General features: G+C 39.2%; 1 protein-coding gene across 8 annotated transcripts in view; it reads left to right on the forward strand.

Annotated features, from left to right (window-relative positions):
• The window catches only part of CDON (cell adhesion associated, oncogene regulated), a 102,930-nt gene that overhangs the window by 63,350 nt on the left and 19,014 nt on the right, over positions 1-20,566 (forward strand). For 7 of the 8 annotated variants that reach the window (XR_011075352.1, XM_068554359.1, XM_068554358.1 and 4 more), the window contains 8 exons: positions 75-203; positions 3,517-3,720; positions 5,264-5,445; positions 5,932-6,037; positions 10,777-10,899; positions 13,562-13,783; positions 16,098-16,348; positions 19,064-19,155. Coding sequence is in view for 7 of the 8 variants with exons in the window: in XM_068554359.1 (XP_068410460.1) it covers positions 75-203; positions 3,517-3,720; positions 5,264-5,445; positions 5,932-6,037; positions 10,777-10,899; positions 13,562-13,783; positions 16,098-16,348; positions 19,064-19,155 (1,309 nt within the window). In the remaining variant the exon portion in view is untranslated. The remainder of the gene's footprint in view (positions 1-74; positions 204-3,516; positions 3,721-5,263; positions 5,446-5,931; positions 6,038-10,776; positions 10,900-13,561; positions 13,784-16,097; positions 16,349-19,063; positions 19,156-20,566) is intronic. The other variant, XM_068554361.1, reaches the window with a different exon arrangement.

Below are 20,566 nucleotides of genomic sequence, written 5' to 3' on the forward strand. Positions count from 1 at the left end.
TCTTTTCTTACTTATACATAGATGCTTTTATATTATATTATATTATTATTATTATTATTATTATACCTTTCTAGAGAAAACAACATCATCCAAAAACACCCAGGCCTCCTCTCCACCTGTCGGCATCCCTAAGCGCCCTGTTGTTTCAGAGGCTGCAGACAACTTTGGAGTGATACTCACAGATCCCTCCAGGCACAGTGGAGGTAAAGAGAAGACCCTTCATTTATTCATTTTGCTTGTTTTCAGATGCAACTGACCTGTTTCAGATTATTTGGGGGGTGGAGTGGCACAGGGTGTTTGTTTACTATTCAGATTATATCCTACCATACAGCTCTTTTAGGTTCTATTTCAACCATTTTTTAAAATGTCCTATATTCAGATCTTGGTAACCCAGTACCATGGTTTGTATTTAAACTCAGATTCAAAATGTTATGATACTAAGTTTTTATAACTCACAAAAGGGATTTTTCAGTCTCCTCTCTGGCAAGGAAACCAAATTTACATTTGAACTCTGAACATCTGACTTTTTAAAAAAAAATGATTTGTCAAAACATGTGATGGTACCTAGAGTAAGATTTAGTTTTTTTTAATTGAATGGACTACATGGCATACTCAGCATTATTGTTATATCTTACGGTTTTTAGATGCCGTAGCAGTAGAATTTTCAAAAGACTTCTTTTTAGTACTTAATCACACATGAATTCTACTGTTACAACATAATGTGCTTTTCGTGATCTAGGGAAGGCTTAACATTTTATTGCTGAGCTCTAAGAATTTTCAAGCTTCTCCTCCCTATTTTTATAGTCTTCCATGCATTGGTTTCAGACAAAAGCAAGCCATAACATTTGAACACCCCTCTGGAGCACCTCTGCATCTTCAATATCATGAGCTGCTTTTTCTTGATTCCTTTTACTTCTGAGGAACCTTTCCGCTTCCTTAAGCAGATATAGGAGTGTCAACTTCATAGGTATAAAACTGACATCGGAAGAACAAAAACCTTATGACTTAACACATTGTACTAAATGCTGGAGCAGCAGAGATAAAATAAATCTTGCCCTTGGAGAAGTTTACAGTACAGTGGATGATACAGACAATTAAACCAATACCAATATAGTAGGGAAGACAGACAAATTAACCCATAACAGTGATTTTGATTCCACCCTTGGTGTTGTGAGGTCAGAAGAGAAATATCTAAATCACTCACTTGCTATGAAGGAGGCTCAGTGGTGATCAGCAGTGTCCTGAGCTAAGCCTCAAAGATAAGAATGTTGCCGCTGGATAAAGAAAGAGGAGAAGCAGTTCTAGGCAGAGACCCCTCCTTGTTCAGAGACAGATGAATGACATGTTCTACTTCATTTAGAGATTCAGAGATTTTACTGAGCGTGTGACTGGTTGCTGTGTGAAGTGATGCGACAGTGGGGAGGTGGGCGGGTGCCGTATATGATGTACTTAAAAATTTAGTCTTTCCCCGGAAGCTATAAAGAAGCCTGAAGGGTTTTAGAGACGGGACAGGAGGAGTGGCAACAGGTGAGGCTTAGAAATAAAGATAGTGGCAGTGTGAGTGGAGAAGGAGGACACAGGTGAGGGATAAAGGGAGTTGAATCTACACAGAATGAGAGGAAGAAATATGGTGACTTGGGCTTGGGCAACTTGGACCCTTTACCAAGATAGGTGATAAGAATCTTTAGGTGGAGATTGTGGATTCTGTTCTGGAAATCACGAGTTTGGAGTTATCCAAGCAGAGATAACCATAAAGAAGTGATTTATTTAATCTTCACAACATCCCTGTGAGGAAAGTAGCATAACTATTTTACAAATCAGGAAACTGAGGCTCTCAAGGAGGTTATGCAGCTTGCCTAAGATCATCCAGAAAGATCATCATCTTCCACCATCCAGAAAGTGGTGGAACTGCTATTCACAGTCAGATATTTGAACGCCAGGAGCAGTATTCTTTCTTTTATCTCCTAACAGTCACACACGATTTCTTTTAGATATTGATGCTATTCTTCTCAGTAGAGATTTTCCCCTAATAACTTTCTTTTTCTATTTGGTCTGTGGTATTCTTTGATGAGTTTTAACCTCACGTGAATCAACATAGGAAGTTGTTTGGTTATCTGGTATTAAAAAAAAGACATTCACTAACACTTCTATTCATTCTGTTTCCATTGCTTTCTAACTTGAAAGGAATACAGTAAGTATCATGCCAAGTTGCCTGCTTTGAATATCTTCCTCTTTTTTATCCATTAAGCAGTTTATTTTTAAAATGCCACAGTTTTCTCCATGCAGGTACCACATGCAGCATTATTTTGTTCTTGTGTATTTGTAGTCAGATTGAAGAGGTGTTGAGACGGAGGGGTGTTGCTTGAGGCCAGGCCCAGGCTGGACAGAGTCAGGGCTCCCTGAGTAATTCACCAGAGTAATGTAACCGTGGCCCAGAGTTGGTCCTCCTTGTTTTAACTCTAGAAACTTGATTGTTAGCATGCCAAAGGATAGTTGATCTCTTGAGAACCAGCTCACCCTTACAAAATTCACAGGTGATTAATGTAAACTGAAATGGGCAGTTTAATGTAACTGTCATACAGACCAGATTGTTTCTATCTGCGTCCTTTCCTTTAGGAACCAAATGGGAAACCCGTTATAACCACGAGATTGCTTGGTCAGCAAGAAGTGTTAGGTACACGGTTTAAATGACTGATGAACTCCCTGCTGAGGTTTCCACCAGCCACAGAATCGAAACCGTCCCATTTGGGGACTAGGACATCCCCTCCCCTTGGCAGTGCTAACTGGAAACTGCCAGACATTAGCTCTCTGACCCCCTTTTTCTATAAGTTCATGTGCGTGATCACGTGGATTATCAGTTTCCTGATAGCACTTGTCTCTTTACTTAACTGCGCATCCTGCCTTCCTGCTTTCTCTCCTCCCATTTTTATCAGTATTGATATTATTGGTTAAGTTTTGTCCCTATTTACTGCTTGCATTCTGTTTTTTGGAGTAGCATTCCTACAAAAGTAATAGCTACATTACTGATTATTGATAGGCTACAATAGTAATAGCTAATATAATAATCTGTAGGTCGTTTGCTGAATATGTTTTCTGTAGCTTGGATGGGTAAAGAAAAACATTTAAGTAACACATCGTTTTGAAAATTTACTGTAAATTTTAACCACAGTCAGACTTGAAGCACCAAGTAATAATTACGTACTCACTGTTTTAGCCAGGAATCCAAGATAGCATGGTCATAATGATCATACTCATGAACTTTCAGTGTTTCAGAGCTAATTATCAAATTTATAAATTTTTTCACTCTTCCTTCCTTCCGTGCTGTATTTGGCGATTTCATTGCCCCTTGGCTTTTAACAGAGGACAGGAGGGTAGTCATAATACTGTTAACTCTGGAAGGAAGTTTAGTGAAGAGCCGTGAAGACAATGATGTTTGGGATTTATCCCTTGCAGTCGATTTGAGTCATTCTTGTCTCTGCTGCCGCGGGTTATTGAAATGAATGTTTCCATTTCCAGTCCCAGAGGCACCTGATCGGCCCACTATCTCCACTGCATCGGAGACGTCTGTCTATGTCACTTGGATTCCTCGGGCAAATGGGGGGTCTCCAATCACTGCCTTCAAGGTCGAATATAAACGGATGCGGACTAGCGATTGGCTGGTGGCAGCTGAAGACATTCCTCCTTCCAAACTTTCTGTGGAAGTGCGTAGTTTAGAGCCAGGTAGTGATATGCAAACATTTTCTTTTAAACCATCAGTGCTGACTTTAGATGCAAATTCTTAATAATCTCATATTCTTCTAATTGTTAAAGTAATATGAGCTTATTGTATAAAAATTTGAAAATAAAATATAAAAAGAGAATAGTCACCTGAAACCCACCCATCCAGAGATAACCATTGTTATATATTTTGTTGTATTTCTTTCTAGTCTTTTTTCCTTTCTAATACAAACCAGGATCGTGCCATAAATATTATCTTGTGACCCCTTTCCCCTATATTATATCATATGCATTTTCCAATATCATTAACAATTCTTCAGAAACTCAATTTTTAATAACTGTGTATCTACCAAGTAAGTACACCATGATTTTCTTAACCCATTCATCATTTCTGGGCTTTAGATTATTTCTAACTGCGAATAAATAGAAACAGTGTTGTGGTGACATCTTTGTGTGTGTGTGTGTCTGTTTTGCTGTGAATGAATATTTTAAGAGGAAAATTGCTTATTTGACTACAATCGATCTGATAACGCATCTCAGCATGGTGGGACCCGTTGCTTTATTTTATGAAGACGAGACACGCTCACACCTCTTTGTTCTGTAAGTTTTGTTTCAGCAGCAGGGGACTCCCCCAGCCCCCCAGTGTACGAAAGAAATTAAACTGTAAAAGAGAAAAGCAGTAATCACCAATCAACTTTCTTTACTTTTATTTGTTTGGGTTTCATGACCATTTTTGTTGATGGACTTTTAAATGTACTTTAGTAGCAAATACCTGTGTTTGTCTAAACAGGTAACATGAGGAGCCCAGGAACATGGGGGTGCAGTTGGGAGAAGATGGCAGTTTTAAATATGGGCAAAGCTAAGGAACAATTTACAGACAGAAAAGACTGTCTTCAGATGCCCAGGGGTTATTTTTGAGCTTTTAGGAAACTTGCTTTAGGAGTCTAATTTATTCTTTAGATTCAGATGTTCAGAAACTCACAATCCTTAGAGGTTTTTTTTAAGTTCTTAATATCTAATCCAAACAGATACCTTCTGTTGTAGCTTAAATCTGCTCCCCTTATCCTATTATTAGTGGGAGCAGAGTGACATCTGCTATCACCCACACAGTGCCTCTTCACACACGTATTCACCGTATTAAACTTCGCTTCAGTTGTTTCTTTGAAAGGGAAAAGAACCTAGTTTTGAGCACAGATACACCAGCTAGTTCTGTATTTGATGGGTATGACTTTAGAACAGGATGTTGAAAGAGTAACGTGCTCTTTCCCATTTTCTCCCTGCCCCCTTCCATGACGGACATCATCCGTCTCTCCCAGTGACTCCCAGTAAGGTCTTGGAATCTTGAACACACGCAGTGAACACATGCAATACCAGTGAATAGGAGTTGGCAACTGCGTTGAAATCTATTCACCATCTAGGCTTTCGAGGATGTTGTTGTCATTGTAGAGAGATACTTAAGCACAATTGTCGTATTTTGAATATTGTCCTTTCAGATGTCTTATTATAGCTTTTAAAAAATTCTGTGTTTTTTTCCCCCCCTCAAAAGGTTCAACATACAAATTTAGGGTCATTGCTATCAACCATTATGGTGAGAGTTTTCGGAGTTCGGCCTCTCGTCCTTATCAGGTGGCTGGGTTCCCCAATCGTTTTTCTAACCGTCCGATAACTGGACCTCACATCGCATACACAGAAGCTGTCAGTGATACTCAGATCATGCTCAAGTGGACGGTAAGTAAAACATCTTCTCTAATGAGAAGAGTTTCTGATTTGGCCATGTTAATTTAATATCTTGTGACACAATACTATGAACGGCAAATTTTTGAACTTTCAAGTAAGGGGAAATTGAAGGGCACAGATATTTGTGTAAGAGCACGTGTTATAAGAGGGGCAGGTTTAAAAATAAGATGATTGCTTCCTCAGCTCTCATCCAAATGTTAACTTAATCGCCATTTCATGTTTTATTCCTTTTGAACCCAATGTACTTTTATGTCTTTGAACCTGGTGAGATATATTGCTTTATTTTTGTTTAGCCCTGCAGTAAGCTAAAATGCTCTTAATACCTTTGAATACCTTTAAATTAAATTTAAAATGACCATCAAGGATGTTTGCAAAATGAAGCTAAAAAAATATTGCCACACAGATAAATAAATCTTAATAGATGTGAAAGTTACATTTATTTTTGTCTTTTGACAAGTCTTTGCTTCTCTTTTCTAGTACATTCCAGCAAGTAACAATAACACTCCCATTCAAGGATTTTATATCTATTACCGGCCAACAGATAGTGACAATGACAGTGATTACAAGAGGGATATTGTAGAAGGTAAGTTACAAGGACAAGTGGGAGTCCTAATAAAGGAACTTTGGAGGGAGAGGGTTTATAAATGTTATGAAAAACATTATCCCAAGTTACGATAGAGTAAAAAATGAAATGGTATATGTACTATTACTTTGAATTTTTCCCAAAGAAAGATAATTTTTCCAATTTAGTGCAGTGGACCCTTGAAGAATGGGGGGGTTAATCCTCATATAACTTACAGTCGGCCCTCCGTATCCAGGGTTCCTCCACATCTGCAGGTTCGACCCACCACAGGCTGTGTAGTAGTGTAGCATTTACTACCGAGTATCTGTGTAAAAGTGGACCCACGTTGTTCAAGCGTCAGCTGTATATATACCATCTTACATTTGCTTAAAGAAACAGTCAGTTACAAAAGAGTGGGGGAGATACGATTTGTCAGTAGTTCATCTGAAAAAAAAATTTTCTGTTTTGTTTAAATGAATAGTGTGGCCTGAATATAAAAATCAATTACAACTTCTAGCTATATTTAAAAAAAGAATGTCTCAGGCAACAGTTCCATTGAAGTCTGTCCTAGAAAGATCACATCTTGAGCGTGTTACCCATTTTTAGAGATGCTGAGAAGTTGAATATATGTAGAGAAGAAAACAGCCGAGAGGGCAAAGGGTGTTGAAACTGCCTTTTGACTACATTTAAAATATAATCCGGGGACTTCCCTGGCGGTCCAGTGGTTAGGACTCCGCGCTTGCACTGCCAAGGGCCCAGGTTCAACCCCTGGTTGGGGAATCCCCAAGCCGTGCTGCACAACCAAAAATAAAATAAAATAATTAATTAATTTTAAAAAAGAAAAGAAAATATAATCCGGAACTTTGCCTGTGGTCTGAGGGCCGCACGTGGTCTGGCTGGCGCCTGCCTCACCTCCACTATGTGTCACGCATTCTCCCTTCCTCACCGTGTCTTCCGTCACGCATGGGTCTTCTTTGTGTCTCCTCGTGTGCACCAAGATCTTTCTTGCCTCGGGACCTTGGCACACGGCAGTTCCAGCTACCTCCCCCAAGGCTTCATCTAGGACCTCCACTTCTGTCTGTTGTGTGCTTGAATGTTCCTTGCTCAGAGAACCCCCTCCCATTGACAGGAGATGCCCTTGTGATTTCTAACCGTGCGCTTTATGTGTATTTCATGCAGTTTATCCTAGTTTAGTTGTGTGTACGGAATTATTTGCTTAAAGTTTGTCTCCCCCACTAAATGTTAACCTCCCTGTGGGCAAAGGGCCTTCTTTCCCACAGCTGTGTCCCAGGTCCTACAGTGGTGAGATGTCTGGTGTTTGTTGAATGAAGGAATGAATGAATGCTTGGGGTCCAAAGAGAACAGTGGGGTGTGTGGGAATGATGAGGTTGGAAAAAAGACAGTGACCCAGGAACAGGACAGCTGTCTCCAGGTATTTAAGGACTAGGATGTGGGAGAGGAACTCAACCTGTTGGGGTGGGGGGTGGGGGCTACAAGGAAATTTTGTGAAGAAGAACCCTCCAATACTGCATTTTTAGCATGGCTCTCTCACAAAATAATAAGCTCCCTAATTCGGGAGGTGTTCAGCAGAAGCTGGGTGCCTGTTTCTCAGTGATATCTTGGAAGGGATTCTTAGTTTGGGAGGAAAGCTTCTTCCAAGGTCTTTTTTTCACTCCAAGATTCTTCCCTTTTGAAATATTAATCTCCTAATGGATTGTGTCAGAAAATCGTCCCAGGCCAAGGTTTCTTTCCCCTGAATTCTCGACGTCAAATACTGCACATGGTTTTTTGTTACAAGTAGTCTTATAATAAATTACTTTTAATCTGCACCATCACGTTTCTTGAAATATTGCAGCATTCCTTTTACTGTTTATCCAATGGAATTACTTTTGTAATATGATGAAAAATTTATTGTCTAAGTTTTAATACCCAGCATATTTTTTGAATGAAAGAGTGATTGTTTCTCTTCTCTTAATCTGGAAAAGTAGGAAAGAAACGAGTCCCCCAAATCTGCTTTAGACGGTAAGAATTGGGGAAATGTGGAAAGATCATTGTTAGCGGCAAAAGGATTCTGTGAAGTTGAGATAGTAGCTGCCTTGAGGGAGCAGTGGCAGGGGGGAGCATGATGGGGATGGGGGAGCCAGGTCCCCTCTCTCTCTCCACCTGGGTGCTGGTCCCATGGCTGTGTTCTGTTCGTGAACATTCAGCTGTACAGTGATGGGTACTTTTCCATATGCATATTTTACTGCATAAAAAAGCTGTTTAAAAAACGAAATGGAAAGAATTGTTAGTGACTGATCTACACTTTAGTCCTGGCTCAGTCTTCATTTTAGTTTATCTGGGTTAGGCGAGTGGGGCTATCAGATTTTTATTTTTAAAATCTTTTGAGAGAGGCTACACCTTTGTTAGAAAACCGTTCTAAACGAGGCAAATGTCAGTAAAATGAACATCCCTCTCTGTCTCCATCTGTATCACTCTCTTCCCCACCCTTCTGGGTTTTACTCTAGAAATAATCCGCTGATAAACAGTTTCTAAACTATATTCTCTAGTTAAATCTTTGAACTTTTGCAGGCTTGAGTGAAGTGACTGTTGAGTGTGGAACTGGGAAATTGCTCTAAAGAAGCCTTTGTTTTCACTACAAGCGTCTGTACATGTGAGCTTTGCCTTGTGGTTCACAGAGAACTTGTTTGTGAACGTAATAGATGGAGCAGTTAGATGTTTAAGTGGGCTTCACTGTGCTGTGTAATTTGCTCCTTCCTTATTTTCAAGTTTATGCACTTGAAATTCTTTTTGTGGCAGTTGGAAACTATTGGCTTGTTTTCCCAAGCCGAGGAGCAGAAGTATTTATCCTTTGTACATAAAGTTTTCTTTAAAGTTTTAGATTACTTATGTATATTGACTCAAAATTGTTTAAGCTTTGAAACACAATTACATTGTTAAAGAATACAGTAAGAGAAGAGCAATTATATTAAGTTATCCTATCTTCTGAATTAGGTTCCACATTTAGATAAACTAAACATTTCCAACATACCATGTTTTCGTGATGAATATTTTAATCTTGTAAATTAAGTTGAGTTCCAGGTAAATCAAAGTATCAGTCATCCTGATCTTTAAGCCTGTGCTTTGGTTTTTTACCCTTTCTAAAATATTCTTGGAGAAAAAAACTGCCTGCTAAGCAAAGGATACGCTGGTTGGTTGATTTTAAACCTAATAATGCACTTAGGTGTCTTATTCATCAGTGAGCCGTAAAACTTTCTCTCTGCCGATATTTCCTGTAATTGGAATAATTACCATAACAACGGGATGTTAATCTAACAAAATATGTATTACTTTATTCTCTCTTATTAGAAACATATCAGAAGTTTAGTTTAATTCCACTTTTTAACTAGTGCTACGAAAGGAAAACTTCAAATCTAGTGTAATAATTATTCAAGTGAATGGAGATAGGTGAGTGGAAGGCTGGGAAAGACCTAAAGATACAGAAAAATGTTGAAGTCTTTTAGAAAAGTTTTTGGAATTTAAAAATAGATCTGTTCCTCTCTCAAGTAGATTTTGAGTCAAGTTTCTTTTAGGGTCCTCTTTACACTTATAAATGGGGCATAGAATTCCTCACTTCTTGAGCTTTTCATAGTCCCTTGATCCTAAAACAAGCAGATTCTCTTCCTTATAAAATATGGGGCTTATAAAATATGAACGAGGGGCTTTGTGTTGGTGTCCTGGAAAGGGCTCAAGGTGCTTCCAGGTCAAGGTGTTTTTGTCTGTGTTGAGTTAGAAAGGATCCCAGAGCTATTGGTCCTGTCAGCCAAGTAGATATGACTTGTGTGTGTGGATTGGTTTTGTTTTGTTTTTCTTCCCCTTTAATCGACTCTTAAATCAGTTGGTGGTATAGTTGAGTTTCTAAGAAACAGTGGAAACAGGTTGAAGAGGTATTTTCTAAGAAGGATTAAAAGTGCTTGAAGAGTTCATTGAATCTGGCAGAAGTGTCCCTGTTTATTAAAGTTTGTCACAGGTCCACAGAAGTAAAAACGGAGAGTCATTTATACTGGAGTGTTCAGTTTAGAAGTGTTTCTAAATGAAATGCTGGCTGCGCACCATGGATAGCAGAATTATTCTGTTAGAGATGCTTGTGTGGTTTGGAGACCCTGGTGCAAAAGGAAAGAAATGGTGGGAGCGGTAGCCAAGAGTTTCCCATAGTACACTTTGCTTTCTGACTGTTCTCGAATTCAGGCATTCATTTATCTGTTGGATCATGTTGTGTCTATTACAGTGGAATTGAGAGTTTCGCTGAGGCCTGTCTTGTTCTGGGTAAGGCACCGTTTTCTGGCCTCATCTGTGGCGTTGCTTTCTGCTTAGGTGGACAGAGTGATTGACTTGCTGGGCTGAACTAGGGGATCAAAGGACTTGAGGTGGTTTTTTTTTTTGTTTTTGTTTTTTTTTACTTATGCATAAAAGTAACATGTATTTTATGAAGGACTTACTACTAATTACGTGTAATGACACAAAGTCTGCCTACACACAGGTAGAGCTTTAATTCAGTTTCTCTCTTCTCTTTACCATTTTTTCATACCACGTAATAGAAATGCTATTTATCTGTTGTGCGTTGCTAAAATATTTATATGAAGTACACTTTTATTGCACAAACTGACTATATATGGTGATGGCGGCTGCTCCAACCTCATTTCAAAATTACTGAGTGATTTTATTGACAGTGTTGTTTAGGTTGTGGGTTGTAAAGCTTATCTTTTATTTTTCCTTTCTAGGTTCAAAGCAGTGGCACATGATAGGCCACCTGCAGCCAGAAACCTCCTATGATATTAAAATGCAATGCTTCAACGAAGGAGGAGAGAGCGAGTTTAGTAACGTGATGATCTGTGAGACGAAAGGTAGGGGAGGGGTCAGAATTAGTGCTTTCTCCCTGGACAGAACTAGAATTCTGAACTCTGGATTATTCCTCCTGACTATCGATATATTTACTAAAGAAACTTTGGACCGTTTTTTAGGTGCATCCACTTAGACTGTCCCAACAGTCCAGCCTTCTGTCGGCTAGAGAACTTGCCTTAAGAATAGTTTACATAAGCGTTCATTGTATTCATTAACTTCTGTGTGACTCTGAGTAAGTCATTTCTTTTTTTTTTCCTCCATGAAGGAACAGAAATATTTGCTGACTAATTATCTGAGACTGCTGTGAGAATTAGAATCCTTAAAAAAAAAAAAGTATAAGGATTTTTAAGGAAAAGCAGTACGTACGTTTAAAGTGGTTTCTTGAATCACAGATATGTGTAACACTACCTACTCGTTCAATGAAGTGTAGTAAAGTTCAGAATTAGTCGATAATTCTAAAGTGAAATTCTCAGCTCTGCCTGCATACATAGATTAGCTGTAAAATATTACCATCATTGAAAAGAGAAGATACCACACTTGAATAATAGAAATAGCCAAAGTAGAAACAGGCTCAGAAAGATTGAATTATAAAGCTAAGACTCGCTTTCCTTGTTTAATTCTGAATCATGTGTCTTCCTGCTGCAAAACCCACATATTAAATTCACATTTAAACATATATACACACAGACCTGTAGACTTACCTTGAATTTCACTTGTTTAGCATATATTTGAGTACCTTTTTGTACTGAACACTGTGATATGTTCATGAGCATTTCTTACTTGCCTCCAGAGTGCTGTGAAACTTGGAGCAAAATTACATAAAAATGAAATTTGTCATCTCTGTTCCCAAGACATTTAAGAGTCTAGCCAGGAAGAACATAAAACACAGACAATAAAGTGCTAACTGTGCTGTTTTTAAGGATTATTAATTGACTTTGCTGGGGAATCAAAGGTTCTACCTACAGACTTTCAGATCAGTGAAAAACAAAAAACTTTAAAATGTTAACTGTTCATACTGAATGAGTTTCTAAAATGTGTTACACAATCCCAGCCTGTTTAAGTAGAACATTTGATGCATGATTTCTCCTTTTAAAGAAATGACTCAGAGTTCTTGCTGTGAACAGCAATTGTCTTATCTTTAGTAATTCAGTAAATATTGGAGGCCAGCCTTTCCCCCACCCTTAAAGATCATAGACTGTCACAACTTTTCTTTAGTTCTCTGCTTTCTCTTTATGTTTTTCACCTCACATTGCTCATGTCATGCTCCTGGCTGTCTCTTCTTATTGATGTTAATGGGACCGTCTCACTCACCATCCACTGCAAAAGTTTCTAACTTCAGTGAGAGGTTGGCAACTGGTCATCAAGCTTGGTGGAATTTTGAATACATTAAGAGTAAATAAAGAGTGAATAAACCTGACGGACTTCCCTATGAGTAATCATGGTATTTCACGTGCGATCTATAACATCCATTTTTGTCTCAGAAGCTTGTTTGTTGTCTTTGGAATTGTCAGGGACCTTAGAATTGTATAATCCAACATACCACCCAGAGTAGAAATTTCCTATAGAGACTCTCTGCCAGGTATTCTTCCAGCTTTCAGTGATGGAGAGCTCTTTCCTTGGAAAGGCAGCCTCTCGTTGACTGATTTGCAGCCCTGTTCTGCATAGTTCAAGTTGCTAGAAAATAGAACCCCAATAGAATGTTTGTTGAAGTAGATTTTTTTAAAGACCACTCTGCTCCTGTAAGTTATTAGGAACCATAACAGGAAGTATACTATAATAACTAATAATAATGACAAAATGGATTGAACACTGCCGCGTGCCAGGCTCCATGCTGAGCGCTTTACTCTTCATGACAACCTTATGATGGGGCTGTTATTATTATCTCCACTTTCCACATGCAGAAATTGGTTCATGGAGGTCAAAGTCTTACAGCTAAGGATAAATGATGGAACAGGTTAAAAACCTGGGCAGTCTGGTTCTAAAGATGAGGCCATCAACCACTATGCTCTACTGCTTTTCTATGACATTTAAAGCATCAAGAGCATGTTATTTGGGGACAGAGAAAATGGGGTTTGTGTCCCACCGGTTATTGGCTTTTGTTGTTGCCATTATCCAGAGTACCAGTGAATTAGGTAAAAGCACTGTGTTTATGTGGACTCCAACATTTTTTGGTTTTGGAAGTTTAATATTATGTGTGAGGCTTTTGGAATTGTATATAATTGTTCTAGTCGTCCAGAGTCATGTCTTCTAATATTATTCACATGCGAGAGGCATACAATATCTAATTGTGAGTCTCATTCAGCTCAAAGTATATCGGATCGAAAGGAGTTTTTGTCCCATCTGTAAGTTGAAATAGTTTTATGTCAACTCTTTGGGAGTCTTCTGCAAGTACAATTGAGCAGCTAATCATATAGCAGTTTGGCTTAGACCAAGTGCATCTGTGTCTCTGATCTTATAATTTCTCTAGAATTTGTGACCTAAAACCTTGACATTAGATTTTTTAACTTTTGAGCCCTCTTTGTGACTCATTGGTGGTCAGATCATCTCAGTACCAAGCGTAAACAGACTGGCTTGGATTCCTAACCAGACCTCCTTCGGAGAGTAAACCATTTCATAGAGTCTGTCTTCACTCTGACATCATGTTTTCCTGTACATTTCAACTAGTGAAACGGGTTCCTGGAGCTTCTGAGTATCCTGTCAAAGACTTGAGCACCCCTCCAAATTCTTCGGGGAGTGGAGGAAATGCTGGGCCCGCAACCAGTCCTGCCAGAAGCAGTGACATGCTGTATCTGATCGTTGGCTGCGTTCTGGGTGTGATGGTGCTCATCCTCATGGCTTTCATTGCCATGTGCCTGTGGAAGAACCGCCAGCAGAATCCCATACAGAGTAAGTCATCCATCAGTGTCTCCTCCTCTTTTTCTAAAGATAAGTAGAAAAAGATTGTCAGAATAAATATTGCTTTCTAACACGTTCACGTATGAGTGTCGTGGTATAAAACACATTCAATACTCTTCATTCAGCAGAGGTGACTTTAAAACAGTTCTAGCTGTAAGCCAAAGTAAGTAGAGCATCAAATTAAATTGCCCAGGAGAAATAAACAACAAAGCCCAAACTAAGCAGGTCTCTAAGTAAATAGCTGACTTAGTGCTGGGAAACTCTGGCCCTGTCGGACCACCAAAGAGGATGAGGGCTTGAAGCATGAGCTTTGGAACTGCTGCAGGAGCCCCTTCATACGGGTCCAGAGCTTGTCAGCGAGGAATGGAAAAGGCATGATGGAAAGGAGGGTGGTGAAGACTTTTCTAAGTTACTGTCCCGGGATGACACAGATGAAGATACCACAGTCCTGATTCGGTACTTAATGTACTAAAACCTCTGCAGAGTGGCGTCCCCACCCCCAAATGTGTCCAGTAGTAGGTGTGTCCGAGCTGTCAGTGATGGTGCTGTAGTAAAACAAGTAACCTTAGAACACTCTTCCCTTTTCTTTCCCCATTTTTTAAAAAAATTAATTAATTTATTTATATATTTTTTGGCTGTGTTGGGTCTTCGTTTCTGTGCGAGGGCTTTCTCTAGTTGCGGCAAGCGGGGGCCACTCTTCATCGCGGTGCGCAGGCCTGTCACTGTTGCGGCCTCTCTTGTTGCGGAGCACAGGCTCCAGACGCGCAGGCTCAGTAGTTGTGGCTCACGGGCCTAGTCGCTCCGCGGCATGTGGGATCTTCCCAGACCAGGGCTCGAACCCATGCCCCCTGCATTGGCAGGCAGATTCTCAACCACTGCGCCACCAGGGAAGCCCTCTTTCCCCATTTTTCTTCCCCTCACGTTCCTACCATTCCTCTTCCCTCAGCTATCATAAAAGAGGACAATCAGATCAGTCAGAGTCTTTAGTCTCTGCTGGGAGGAGGTATTTTGGTTTCCTCTTTGGCCCCAGGAGAAAGGGATGAGACAAAGGCAGAGGAAGACCCCAGCAGTAATAGGCACTCGAGCAGCTCTTAGCCGGTTCCTGCCCGTGGTCCCTTTTTGGGGGGGGGGGGGGAGAAAGTGATGTATTTTTATTGCCTTGTCGCCTTCCAGGAGATAGGCAGGGAGAGAAATGGTGGTGGTACCAGCCTGAAAGAACTGGCCATCCCTTGATTGGGTCTTTTTCTAAATGGTTTTAATGTCATTGACTTTGAGTGTGTGAGAGTGCGCTGAACCATTAAAGGAAGAGTATTGATCTGGTTGTCTGAGCAAGATTAATCTGGCTAAAGTCATTTTTCTTTGTGACTTGATAACATGTTGAAAGACGGGAATTTATGATGGTGATGTTCATTCCGTCGTTCATTCAAAAGATACTCGTTGACTCTCTCCTGTGTGCTCCGCACTGTGGTGGACAGTGCAGGTATAATGCCCTCTCCTTATAGTTTAGTGGAGAAGAGAAGCAGGTATACTGATACTAAGACACCTGTGCTAATAACACACCTGTCATAGGAATAAGAACACCTAGTCCAATCTTGGCGCCTCCAATACCTGTGAAAAATCGATCGAAACTCTAACAACAAATCCTGTGCAGTTCAGATAATATATTTTCTAAAGGACATTTCACTTTTTCTAAATATATCTGGTAGGTGTGCCTCTGGGAATCAGATATTTGAGGCAGTTGTTGAAATGCTTTTAATATAAGGAAAGGGAATAATTAGCCTTTTGCCTTTGGTGCCTCAAAACTTCCAACTTGGCTGTAATAACCAAAGAACTATATGAATAGTGAATGTTTCCCCAACCCCATCCTTTTACTTAAAAGTGGTGTTTATTGCTTTTTGAAATATCCTACCTAAAGTTATCCTGTTGTTGTACAATTTCTTTCAGCACTCTGAAGCACAGGGGAATTTAAACACCTTTTCGTAGTGTTGCCGGTACTTTGATGGTTTCAGCTTGCATAGTTTATTAATTCTCTTTTGAGTAATTTCTCTCTGGTTCATTTCTCCTCCCATTAAAAGAATCATAACTAACTTACAGTTCCTGGCTGACTCCACACTGTAAAGGAAATAACCGCAATAACTTTGTTAAAGCATATCTCACAGGGAGGCTTTAAGTGAACACGTTTTTAGAGTATTTTATTTTAGTATAGTTATAGTTCATTAAGGGTTTAATTAATAAAACTTCCTAAGCAAGAAGAATTGTCCTTTTCAGTATCTTACCTTTTCTTTTTGTTGTTCTCTCTCAACAGAATATGACCCACCAGGCTATCTCTACCAAGGGTCAGATGTTACTGGGCAGATGGTGGAATACACCACTCTGCCTGGCACAAACCGAATAAACAGAAATGTGCATGGAAGCTTCAGCAATGGCTGCTCCCATCTCCACCATAAGCTCCCCAATGGAGTCAGCGGGAGCTTAAGTGGAGGACTCTACTCTGGGCGCACGAGCTCTCTAACCAGGACACGTGTGGATTTGGAACATCCGCGTCATCTAGTGAATGTAAGAGACCCAATTATAAATAAAAGCGCCCCTGTGCCCCACGGTGCCAGGATACAAGAACAGGGCCGGCACGCGTGGTTTTTCCCAATATAGAAACCTCACAGGTTCACTGGAGTGGACGTAGCATGTATCACCGGCAGCCCCTTGATCCAGAGTCATGTTTGGAAGCTTTCTATTATCAGGCACTAGTTATATTAATCAATCTGATTTATATTTTTAAATTATTTAGCACTGGAAGTACAGGACCAGTAACAAACAGACTGGAAGTTATTCTTGCGATGAAGCTGAAATACCACTGAGCGTGGACCAAACCAAATACTTTAAATTTGATTTATTTAGAGCAAACTCTGAAAGCTCATATGCTTAGACGAGTCAGGCAGATCTTGAAAACTGAGTGAAGCAAGTTGGGGACGGGACGGAAGCGGTGGAGGCGTGGGAGAGTCGTGCACTGTCTTAAAGCAGCAGCCCCGGTTCAGCGCCCATTGTTTGTATGCAGGGCTGAGGGCCCCGTGTGGCCTGGTCTTCTGATTTTTCACAACATCCGTAAATCTAGGTGAAATCACCAGACTTTTTTACACGTTGGCAACTAATTCCAGTTGTAGAAAGCGTTGCATGGGCCATGCACAGCATGTCTGCAGGCCACCAGATTGTCACTTCTGACCTCCTGTGAGGTTTTTTTGATTTGTTTTGCCCCATGTGTGTTTCTGTGGTTGCCGGTTCTGTGTGTTTCTGTGGTTTATGTTTTACAATATTAGTATTCTCTAGCCACAAGGAGTGATAAACCTTTAAAACTACTTTATTTCAGGGATAACCAGCTGATATAGTTTAATTTTTGAAATGAGAGTAGAATGACTGGCGTATTTTAGGTTTGTGCTGGTGAAAGAGATTCTCTGCACTAGGCAGTTTGATTTATTACATTGTTTGGATATGCATCCACATTATTTTTCAATCAGATAGATAATATGTTTAGTTGGTCAATTAAGCACTCATTTATGTTTTTGTCATTGTTTACAGATATATTTGCCCATAACCCCCAATGTGCTAAAGTTTGGAGAAGTTTAGAGATTTTTTTTTTTTTTTATCTTCAACAGTAGTAAAGGTTTATTAAAATATTACCTTTGGAGAACAAAACTATAATATATATTTGTATCTTAAAGCTAGAAATCTAATGGCTTTCCTGTGACCTAGCTTTAGTATGTCATAGAAAAAATATTTAATTTGCTTTAGTGCATCTCATTCCCAAACGAGAATAATGATTTCATTATTTTGTGTGGAAAGACATGGCTTATATTCAGACTTTCTAAACTTTTTTTGTCACCATTCCTAGTCCAAACTACTAACATTGTCCAAGAAACTGAAGGAGAGAGAGAGCATGACGGTTTGAACAGCACATGCTGTTTCCATAAGAAGAAAAAAATAGCTCTGATGCTTGCTTTGGTATTTGAACACAGTACTTTGTGTTTTTTGAACAATGAGTTGCTATTTAAATGAGAGTTGCCGCATTAAGTGTACAATTTTAGAGGTTATCCTCTGTGATCTTAACTCATTCATTTTCTTACTCTTCTCTTCTGGGGAGGTGGAAATAGGGACATATTTTAAATGCTGTTGATCATACACATGATGGAATTAACTGTAATCCGTTTAGTGATTCAAATAAATGCATCATTCTATAGGTTGTTAACTTCATTTTTTTGGGCAGCTTTGGAGTTTATCCTCGTGGACTGAATGTAGCATAGGAATATTCTTTCTCTCAAAGTTTTCTTAAAAATTCCTATTGCTAGCTGGCTCAGGAATGTTGAGAGAAATTTCCAGTACTTGTGGTTTGCTTTGATTCTGGCTGTTGTTATGAGATGAATGGAAGTGGAGAGTGTTCTGGGCAAAACGATTGCTGAACTTTTCCTGACCTTGAAGGCCTGTTCTGAGTTTGGGTGCAACGTAACAGCCTCCCCTCACCCTTATCAAATTCAGTTCTGCTGTTTTGCTTTTGAAAGCAGAATTTTGACTCCGACCAAAAGGCTGGTTCAAGCCTTAACTTCAGTTTTGAAGAGCCCTTGCCATCGTATATGTCACGTGAACATTTTACAATGAGGTATGTGTTAATCTGGGCATTTTTCTTAATTGCTGGGCGGTTTCCGCCAAAAGCAACAGCAAAATATTAATACTCCGCTCCAAGTCATCGCTGGCTGAGAATTGCTCCATCTGGAAAACTATAACATGTTCTAAGGCTTCGTCTAGTCAAGTGAACAGACCCAATCGAAATAATTACAGGCAAATGAAGATGGGTTTATCTTGTGACATCATTCAAACAGATTTCCACCCTGTTTCTCCAACCGGCATCCCATAAAATTTTTCTGTGACTGCTAGGAAGGTAAAAATGAATAGGAGGTTATAACGTATAGTGTATTTTGGGCCCATTAGATTTGAAACACTGAAGGAAAGTGACTAAACTTCTCCCTTCATTTATTTGCCTCTTTCCAGTACAAACATACATGCAGAAAACATAGGAGTTAAGTTTTTGGAGAACACTTTTAATATTGTGCAGAACTCATTTGTGGATACAAGTAAATAGTGATAAACATAACAGGGCTCAGGGAGATGGTTAAAATATACCACGTAGCCATTTATTGTTGGTGCGGCTTTTACATTTGAGATGATGTGGTCACTAGTCTGTGGCACCTTCAGCACTCTTTCTTTTTCTCTTTTTCCCTGTACTAGCTTCCTGATAAGGGCGGTGGCCTGTACACGGCAGTACCTCAGACTGACCCGATGGAGTGCATTAGTTGTCGAAATTGTCGGAACAACAATAGGTATGTTGCTGTGTGTTTGCACAGGTGGTTGTGAATAGGTACGTGACTCCCTTTGTTATTCTCCCTTCAGCAGAGGAAGTTCTTAAAATTTTACCTCAGTCATAAAATCTCAGAATGTGGAGTCTTAAGTTTAAGGCTGTTACTCAGTTTTTGCCCCAGCTTTACGATTTTTACCTTTCTGTGCTTTGGTTTCTTTAGATATATTGACAATATTGATGACTTTATTTCTCACTGAGATGCTTTTAAGAGGTTTGATGTTTTTGAAATCTTTAAATTAGTGTCATTCTCTGCATACAGACTTTACCTTTTCTCACCTGTTCTATTTTCAGTAGAGTTCTTTTCTATGGTATGTGATATTTTCTACTCTATATTCTGGATGAGAGCATGTTTGAATGTTAGGGGAAAAACCCTGTGTGTATGGTAATGTTTTTTCATAGTAACATTACTGAAATTTTCGTATCAGATTATTCAATTTTTAAAAAATTCTTAAAACCTTAAGATAATTAAGTAGCATAATCTTGCTTTCTTTTAATTTCTGTTTTTTTAAATTAAGAGTTATATGTACTCACAATACTTCAGACAAGATAGAAATATGTAGAGTGAAATGTACATTTAAATTTTGACAGAATATTCAGAAAGCTTTCATGCTAGTTCTCTACGTATTAATCCCAAAGGATCATCAAATATTTTGTTGTACTGATGTTGCATCTGTCAGAAATCTCAGTTCTTTCTCTTACATAATGATGGTGTTTGATTACATGGTGTCAGAAGTCCTTCCCAACTCTAAAGCTCTGCAACTTAAAATTCATATTATAGTTAGTACATAAAATACCTGGAGTATGGACTGGAGTTTGGTTATTTCATTACTGAAATGGGATTTGACCCATATTTTTCAAACGAATTATGAAGTTAACAGTTGCATCTGGGAGTTATCAAAACCAGAACTTGAAGAAGGATCTGGTCAACCATTGAATTAAAAGTACATTGTTTCATCATGTGTTTTGAGAGTTGCAGAGCAAAAGCAATAAAGCTTTCTGGAGATTTTTTTTTTTTTTAATCATGTACTTAACCCATCTTAGGGTTTCTATATTAGCAAGAGCCATCTGCCTGTTTTGTGTACTAAGATTTGCTTGTTACACTTTAAAATTCTGTATGACCCTAGCTAAATTTTAAGATGCTCGTAACAGTGAAGCTACAGTTTTGTCCTGAGCTTGTCAAAGGCTTTATCACAACTTGTTAGGAGCATGCTGAAGTACTGGTAAAGATGGTTCGTACGCCTGGTAAGTAATCAGATGGACTTAATTAAAACACATCCTTTGTGGTTCCTGTGGCCATCAGCAAATGTGATTCAACCCAGACGTTAGAATGATGGAATGAGCGGACCTCAGGTCTAAGAATAAGTAAACATAGG

Source organism: Eschrichtius robustus, chromosome 11 (assembly GCF_028021215.1).
Source record: "Eschrichtius robustus isolate mEscRob2 chromosome 11, mEscRob2.pri, whole genome shotgun sequence".
Taxonomy (NCBI): domain Eukaryota; kingdom Metazoa; phylum Chordata; class Mammalia; order Artiodactyla; family Eschrichtiidae; genus Eschrichtius; species Eschrichtius robustus.